This window comes from Nuphar pumila, chromosome 2 (assembly GCF_984573655.1).
Source record: "Nuphar pumila chromosome 2, dmNupPumi1.hap1.1, whole genome shotgun sequence".
In the NCBI taxonomy this organism is placed as follows: Eukaryota; Viridiplantae; Streptophyta; class Magnoliopsida; order Nymphaeales; family Nymphaeaceae; genus Nuphar; species Nuphar pumila.
Genome location: NC_143250.1, coordinates 96,357,409 through 96,366,125, shown reverse-complemented (window position 1 = coordinate 96,366,125; position 8,717 = coordinate 96,357,409). Strand labels below are relative to the sequence as shown.

Below are 8,717 nucleotides of genomic sequence, written 5' to 3'. Positions count from 1 at the left end.
GTCCCTCTCTCTTTCTTTTCTCTAACTCTCCCTCACTCCTCTCTTGCCTATAAATAAGTGGGGTCTTCCCCTTTGTAAGTGTAGCTTCTTCAAGCCCTTTAGTGCCTTTATAAGATTTTATGCTTTCTAGCCATTATTGGCTTTTGTGTATGTCCTCTTATGGACTTGTTCTTTGATTTCTATGTGTGAATGTCCATTGTAGGACATACATTTCTTTTCCGCATATTTCATTACATAGGTGACAGTGAGTGCATGGTGACAAAAGTGTTAAAATATATATCATATATGTGGTTACCATATATATATAATTTCCTTTTGTCCTTTGTAATGCCCACTAGGGGCAATTTAGTCTTTTTTCTTCCATGTAAAATACACATCCATTAGGGTTATTTTTTAGTTTCTGTTTATTTTTATTATTTCATTAAATAATGTAAAGGGGCCCTCATTAGTGCCATTTGTGACCGTTGGGAGGTTCCCAACGACCATATGGGAGCCCCCTTGGGTCCCATTTTGTGTATAAATATGGGTGTTTTGCCCCATCTCAAAACAATGTTTTTTCAAGCATTTTATCAACAAACACATAATTATTTTTAAGTGCTCTCTTCTCCTTTATGAGTGTGTATAGTGTTTGCCCTTTGTGGCATATTGTATCTTGTCCATTAGAAACAACTTGCTTATGCATTTTGTGCCTTCTTGTAGTCACCTTGTGACAATGATCTTGGCACTTGTACTTCATTACAAAAAGTACATACAAATTGAGTATTCGGCTGGTCTGATTTCATCTTTCTGCTAGACGAATATGCAGTTGCTAAACCATTTCACCAGGTCTCATTCTTCTTCACATCCAAAATTTAAATTTTGCTGTCCAAACCATGGTCTTAGACAATGCATGTAGGCTTCAAGGAGCACCAAATTATCTATTATTGTCAATGGACTCAAAAACACTGAAATATGTTTGCACAGTACTCCGTTGCCATATTTGTGTTGTCCCAATGAACAACATTTTAAAATATGAAATAGTGAAGATAATTCATCATCATCATCAAGCCTTATCCCAACTACATGGGGTTGGCTTTACGAGCCCCATTTCTCCATTCTGGTCTATCTAGTGCTAGAACTTCGGCCATTTTACAACCTTTCATGTCACTTATAACTGCCTCCTTCCAAGTCTTCAATGGTTTTCCTCTTTTCCTAGCTCTTTCTACTAATACCATATCATCCTTTCTCACATACGCTGTCAGAGGTTTTAATGCATTCACTTATTTTATCCTTTATTGGTTTAATTCCTAGGTGCAGTCTAATATATTCATTTTTAATTTTATCCTTTCTTGTAACCCCATGCATCCATCTTAGCATATACACATCCCTGCAACATACGCTCTATCTTCTTGTTTTTTTGTCGTCCAACATTCAGCTACATATAATAATGTTGGTCTTATAGCAGTCTTGTAGAAATGCCCTTTCAGACGTAGAGGTACTTTTCTATCACACAACACGCCACAAGCATGTTTCCACTTAACCCGATCGGCATTCATCCTATTAGTAATATCTTCTTCAAATCCCCCAATCTTTTGTAATATAGACCCTAAATACCAAAACTTATGGCATTGTTAAATAGGCATACCTTGTATTCTTATGTCATTTCTGTCAAAATAGTGAAGATAATTCATGCATGTAAATTTATAAAGACAACAGCAATGTTGAACAAAGGGCGGAAAGGTTAGTCTAAAGTGCACAATCAAGCTACCTAGTTAACATGGCTAGAATGACTATGATGCTTAGGAGAAAGTACCCAAAATACTCAAGTTAGGAGTTAGGACCCCATGACTCTGAACTGATGAATCATGGCCAGGGCCTCTTGCTTATGTGGTCTAATGACTCCACCTGCCTATAGTATCTAAGAAAATGAGGGAATTTGCTAGCATTACCTAGTTTCCATCCTAAAAGACCTGAATAAAAGAACACACTTGATGAGAACCATCCTTAGATGACATAGGTGGTGATTCTAGCATTTAATTTGACAAATTCAACTCAATGTTCTTGCGAGCTCCTAATGCAATCATCATAGACCTGCTAGGCGTGGTTCATGCATGGACCTGGGATGAGTGCAAGTAGTTGCATGAATCGCCTTGTGTACGACGACTATTAGACATATTGGGGAAAAGCAGTTTAATTTGACCTTTCCCTTCATGAAGCTTACATTTTCTTCAGAGCCTTCGTGCTTCTAAGTTAACAATAAGAAATTTTGGAAACAATGAAGTCAGAAAAAAGGAGGGAGAAAAGTAAAACTCATATCATTCACAACAGTATCTGCCTTTTCTAACATCCACAGTGAATATAAAAGAAGATAGAAGAGACCTAAAAGATCTGAGCGTTCACTTGCCTGATCATTTAAGTCTAAAAGGAAAGACGAATTTGCACGATCATATATCTTGCCACGTTTATCTGCCTCTTTGTGGGATATCAACTCTCCTGTGTACTCTCCGAGCTAATCATTTTTATTAACAGGATTCTGAAACGATAATGATGACAGCAGTTTTAAAAGTTACACAAGCAAATGTAAAAAAATAAGGTCTTGACCTAGTTCTCTGACCTTTAGAAAGGCTCCCCACCCAGCAACATCCGACTTTCCCAATAGGATCTGTTGGATGTACAACAAACTAAAATTAAAATTTATGAATAACCAAAAGCTCAAAATTTTCAAGACAATGGAAAAATATCTGCTGTCTCACCCTCTGTTGTTGCTTGAGTAACAGATTCATATTTCCACAGTGATAGTTGTCTCCTCGTGTTGGTGGGCTACCCAGCGTGCCATCTCCACAGCTGCAGGAGTAATAATTCAAGATGTCTGAAACATACTTTGAGGAAAATGATAACAAAGCATCTTTTTGTACTCATTCTACAGAAATTTTATGGATAATTTTAAAAGGTTCCCACGTTTATCACCTATAGATTAACAATGCATACTATATGACAGGCCACAATTTCTGAATTTATAAACTAATTTTGTTTCTTTGTGATTTTCAACCACTTCCATGTTTCACTTGTCATACAGAGATAACTGTGTGTGCGTGTGTGTATGGGAGAGGATGTGGTTAATGTCATATTTGACAAACCATAGAGAGTCAAAAATGGAAAGTTACCTTTTCATTATGAATCAGATTGGCAAAATTGGTGAATAGATTAGATTTATGTTTTAATTATTTTGTAAAATAAGAAAATTGGAAAAATAAATATAAGATAGAAGGCTGTTTTCATGGGGGTTGGAGCTTTGGGCCAGCCATCCCCAACCTATGGTTAATGAGTGATATTAACATTGTCTGATGATCGTATCAATGTTGTCAAAATCATGACCATATCATATGTCAAGTTGCAATATAAGCACTTTTTAAGGTCAAAACCTATATGATATACCCCTAAAGCTAGGTTGAAGAGTGTATAGTAGTATAATACATATCATATCATACAAATACAGTCTATTTATACGATCTAATGTTAGAATCACAAATTTTTGGCAGTTTTTTTTTCTTTTTAACAAGTTTGGACACTTGGCCAAAACTTTTAGTGCCCTACTTAGATACGTCAGGACATCACAAGGAACATGTATATGCTATCTTGGACAGGAGGAATCGTTACCTGACCCAACAATTTTGGCAAACATCTGGATCACATTCACGCCCCGCTGCAAAACACGGGCACTGCCTGCTTCTACAATGACTTCTGGCACAATGGCAACCTCTAAACCTATTCTTACAGCTTTTTGAGCACCTGCATGCGTCAACATCAGAAATGGGAGTCAATGACTTAGTACTATTATCGAACTGATATCTAAGTGCACACCTTGAACAATGAGAAAATTGCAAACTTGGTTAATTTATATGCTTCCAATACCTTTTTATTTGGTGAATGCAGTGTTATTAAAAGCGCGCCTCAAGGCGCAAAAAGCGCGCCTCGCCTCAAGGCGAGAGGCTTTTTGCCTTGAGGCGCATGTATAAAGCGCAAAACCCTCGAGGCGTGCGCCTCATAGGCCTTGAGGCGCACGCCTCGAGGCGAGGCGCGTCTCAGGCTGAGGCATACACGCCTCAAAGCCTTTGGTCAAATGAGGGTCAAAACCCTCATTCGACCAAAAATTAGGGATAAACATACTGCCCCCGACCCTTTATGTGTTGATTTTAGTTTTTTTGAACCCCTCTTTCTGTTTTTTTCTCACAACAATCTCTCCCTCTTGACTCTCACAATTGCAGCATTCTCTCTGTCTCTCTCGTGGTGGAGCCGAAACAGGCACGCCTCTCTCGTGGTGGAGCCGAAACAGGTACGTCTCCCTCTAGGCTTTCAGCCGGTTCTCCTGGCAGATGATGGCGTAGCGGGCGAGCCCGTTGGCATTCTCGTGGATGGAGAGCTCAGAAGGCTCGTTGGGTCCGATCTTCAGGACAACCCTCCACTTGGCAAAGCGAGGGCCAGCGTTGTAGTATTCTGCGCACCGCTTGCCTGGGTGGTGGTCTCGCCGTTGGTGCCGACGAGCTCGACGGTGCCCTTGTCGACCTTGATGACCGGGAGGACTCCGCCCTCCTTAAGCACCTCGACGAAGGGCTTCCCGGAGGCGGTCTTCTGATAGAGGGTCTCCTCGAAGAGGATGACTCCGCTCAGGTACTGGAGGGTGCCAGGGGTGCAGAAGAGGAGCTCGCGAAGGGCGTGTTTGAATCGCAGGAGCCGCTTGAGAGGGGGACTGATGGGGAAAAGCCCTGTTCCTCCTCGGTCCACTGCCATCCCTAAAAGTATTTTAATTATTTTACTAATGGAGATTGGGGATGGGGGATCGAAGTGGGGCGGGATGAGGAAAAGCATAAGTGAAGTCCATTCCCGCAGGGGTTTTGATTTTAACCTCCATCCCCTCGGTCCAAAGGGGGCGATGAATAGACCCATTTTTCCCTAGTCCACTGCCATCCCTAATTGGATGGTTCGCAAGAAAAAATAATTTTCAGTAGTTTTTGATATTGTGAACTAGATAGAATCAATGCACATTGATTACAAACTTAACTGATTATATATATATATATATATATATATATATATATATATATATATATATATATTAAATTGATTTCTTAGTAGTCAAGGAATGGAAACATCGAACTTGCGTGTCCAACTTTTCAAAATAAAAAGCATCCTAGTAGTTTGAGTCTCTAAAAGTCAAGTGCAATTTCCTTTTATCTTAGGGAGACCTCTTTCTTTGACCAGCAGGGCACTTGAGAGGAAAAAAAAATAAAAAATAAAAAATCAAGGGAAAAAAAGGAAGAAAAGACAAAACATGAGCAATGTATTTTCATGCAAATCGGTTCTTCTCATCCCTTTCGTCATCCTTGTCATCAAAGTGGAAATAACAATGAATGAGCACAATCGATCATTAGGATCCCTTGCGCACGATGGATCTAATCACAGTGCCAATATATCGGCTTGTAGTCCTCGGTTTGGCTATCATCTAATGGAAAAACTCAAATCTATCAGAGCGAAGAGATAATTTGATCGATTACTGAATAGATAAAAAACAAACACAAATAACAAAAGAGAAAATCGACAAATAATAAGCAGATATTGTCATGGTTTGATGTTAGGTGTATGATATACTGTCATGGTTTGATGTTAGGTTTTATATGTTAATCTCATATTTTTTAGAATAATCTCATATATTTTAATTTTTGTTAGTTAATCTCATATATTTTCCAGTTATGTAATCAATTTTTTAGTTACTTTTATATGTTAATCTCATATATTTTAACTTTTATAGATTAATCTCATATATTTTAACTTTTGTAGGCTAATCTCATATATTTTTTAGTTATGTAATCAGTTTTTTAGTTACTTTTATATGTTAATCTTGTTATTTCATCAATAAAGCATTTCTTTATTTATTTGTATTTTTAGATTTTTTTTATAATTTTTTAAAAGTTTTCAAAAAAAAAATTTGAGGCTTACGCTTTACGCCTCGAGGCTTACGCCTCGCCTCGGTTTTTGGTGGAGCGCCTCGCTACGCCTCAACGCTTTTCACAACACTGGGTGAATGCTTTTTATCTCCATCTTATATTATACATTTCCAAACATAAAACATTTCAGAGAAACTTTTAGCATACCCACAATATTTCTCACAACAGGTTCCATTATGTAAGCATGGACATTGCTTCCCACATATTGGCTGACACCCACAAGGAGTATACGGCTTGCAAGACTGTTGTTTCCCATCTGCCATTCTTTTTCGAATTAATGGATGACCAGTGGACTTCCAAGTGTACTTCAGCTTACGTGAGCGGCCCCTCCTACGACAAAATCTTGTTCTAGAAGGAATCTCTTGCTCCTAGCACAAGAAAATTAAACTAACAACTTACTATTACATTCAAAAACTACAAAAGAAAAGGGACATGAATAAGATTACATATAGATAAAGATAAATATAAACTAAAACATGAAATTTGAAAAGGAAAAAATTGTAACTTTTCCAAAGCCCAAGAAAGATCAAGAAAACAAAGAAAGGAACATATTGGACAGAATTTTCATAGAGAGGACGGACGATGATTGCATGATTTATGATGAAATAATCAAATTAAAAAATCAAAATTGATTGAGATTGGAAACACATTCCAAGGCACTGAATGACATGTATTATTTACATTATTCATCTATTTCTTCTTAATTCTATTATTAACATATTTTGTACAGATTAAAAACTCCAATTCTTGTGATAAAAAATAAAAACTTAAACTTGTCATTCCTTGTATTTTTCTCACACCATACTCACGTCATTAATCAAAATTTTGAAAAAAATCATGCCCCTAAAAATAGAACAGTCTTGCCCTCATTATACAGGCATTCTTTCCCCTAAAGCTTCCTTTCGTGAAAGGTAAATATTGTGCCAAATTGGCAAACCCTAAACCAACAAAGGTCAAAGATATATTACTCTGTTTCTCCTTATTGTCATCCAAACTCCAAAGTCAATTGACTCATTTGTTCTGTGAAGTAAATCAAAATGAAACTTCAAGGTTCTTTATTTTAGAATAAAATGCAGTTGTTTTTCATCTTCTTAACACCCAAAAGTTGTTCTTCAAAATCCTCCAATACCTAAGTTTTGAAGGTACCTCCTCCATCATTAATATTACATTAAAGCCTTAGATAAATTGAATATGTCATATGTTCAATTCTTTCTAATATTTTACCTTCTCACTTTTTTTTTAATATTCTGGCTTCAAAATGAAATTGATTAGTGCCAAAATAGCATGCTTACATGTTTGCCTGAGAGAGAGAGAGCATTGAATAAGCATAAGGTTTCCTAACCATGTAATCAGCATCAACCTTCTCAACATCTTCCAAGCACGAAACAGGCAACATAGCAGATGTTAGATGCACAGCACTTCCCTCATCAAACATGTACTTTGACACGTCTAAGCAAGTCTTCAACCCAGAAAGCAAGTTTCTTGCTATAAGGCAGCTGCAAAAGTGTTGGAAACACATCATCTAGAAGATGAGCACACCTGATCAAACTTAGCATATCATCTTTTCCACTATTGTAAGAAAGGAACTTGGAGCATTTATAGTGCAAAAATTAGTTTCCTCCTAATTAACTTACAGAAACCAAAAAGAAAACATTTCAAGGAAAAAAAACTTTGACAAAATACCAAGAGCCAAGCGGCATAAATATGTAGTCCTATACCCAGATGAATAATGCACCATGGATAAAACGTAGTTTAGTCATGGATTTCTATCAGCATTGAATCAAGAGAGCTTGAACTTATTACACTTACCGGATATAAGAAGAGCATTTACATAGCTGACCATGGTTGGAAAGCATAATTGAATGAAAAATATGCTCCACTTGTCAAAAAACTGAAGTCAGACTTATCTCACTATAGTAATTTCTCATCATTTTTTTACTTATTGTATTTGCATTTCACTTGTTCATAGATTATTAATTTTATGCTTATTCCTCTAGTTAAAAGAAAAAAAAAATCTATCAGCTAATTCAGTTCAACACAGATCCTTCGATTTTTAAGAAAAATAAAATAGTAGATGTTATCAGTATCACTCAAACCACGTGCAGGAAGCTTGCTTCAGCCCACATATAGCCTCCTTGATGAGAACAAACTTCTGTGCCAGTATCACCTTGAACAAGTCAAAATGCAAGAACACAATCTTGACATCTAGTTGTTGTAACTCCCAAGTCCCAACCAAAATGAACAACCAACGATAACAACACATATTATGCATTTTCATAGCCAGCATGAATGTCATATTCCTGCATACAACACTTCATAACTAGCCTCGCTTTATACCATTTTATGTTGCCACCATATTTTTGTTCAATCTTGTCTACTTATTTACAGCCTATACATTATTATTTACAGCCTATACATTATTAGTCTTAATTTACTAATTTAGTCAATCAACAATACATTGTTCCCTCCATTTTCATGACATAAAAATTGCATGATGACGTTAAAACTTGTCATTCACATTGAAGGGTAGAAAAATCAATGAGTTCTAACACATGCAGTTCAGAAAGCTCAAAAATGAAATTACCTGTTTTTACCAAATATCTCCACTCCTTTCAAGTAAAGCTCCTTTTCAATAAGATTCCATCCATGGCTGTATTGTTCCACATCAGATGATCTTTTGGTCAAACTGCATAATTGCTTCACTACACAGTTCTCAGATAAAGATGTAAAAGAAGC

At 36.8% G+C, this 8,717-nt stretch overlaps 2 protein-coding genes across 2 annotated transcripts in view; both read right to left on the bottom strand.

Moving 5' to 3' along the window:
• Positions 1-2,443: 2,443 nt before the first annotated feature.
• Positions 2,444-7,396, bottom strand: LOC149846258 (histone-lysine N-methyltransferase EZ3-like). Its single transcript, XM_089997907.1, has 5 exons — positions 7,324-7,396; positions 3,637-3,768; positions 2,733-2,823; positions 2,594-2,641; positions 2,444-2,512 (listed from the first exon to the last, which is right to left on the bottom strand). The coding sequence occupies exons 1-5, from the start codon at positions 7,350-7,352 to the stop codon at positions 2,489-2,491; spliced, it is 324 nt and encodes a 107-aa protein (XP_089854033.1). The 5' UTR covers positions 7,353-7,396; the 3' UTR covers positions 2,444-2,488.
• Positions 7,397-8,593: 1,197 nt separating this feature from the next.
• Positions 8,594-8,717, bottom strand: part of LOC149846257 (histone-lysine N-methyltransferase EZ3-like) — a 37,703-nt gene continuing 37,579 nt past the window's right edge. Inside the window, exon 11 of the mRNA XM_089990744.1 lies at positions 8,594-8,631. The gene's annotated coding sequence lies outside the window, so the exon portion shown is untranslated. The remainder of the gene's footprint in view (positions 8,632-8,717) is intronic.

What these genes read in the sequence shown, in the direction of transcription:
- LOC149846258 (XM_089997907.1), bottom strand. Translation starts at nt 7,352, where the DNA reads ATGTTGAGAAGGTTGATGCTGATTACATG. An exon ending in AGGTTGATGCTGATTACATG is followed by an intron (nt 3,769 to 7,323) that starts GTTAGGAAACCT and finishes TGACGCATGCAG; the next exon opens with GTGCTCAAAAAGCTGTAAGA. An exon ending in GGTGGGGAGCCTTTCTAAAG is followed by an intron (nt 2,513 to 2,593) that starts GTCAGAGAACTA and finishes TTATCGTTTCAG; the next exon opens with AATCCTGTTAATAAAAATGA.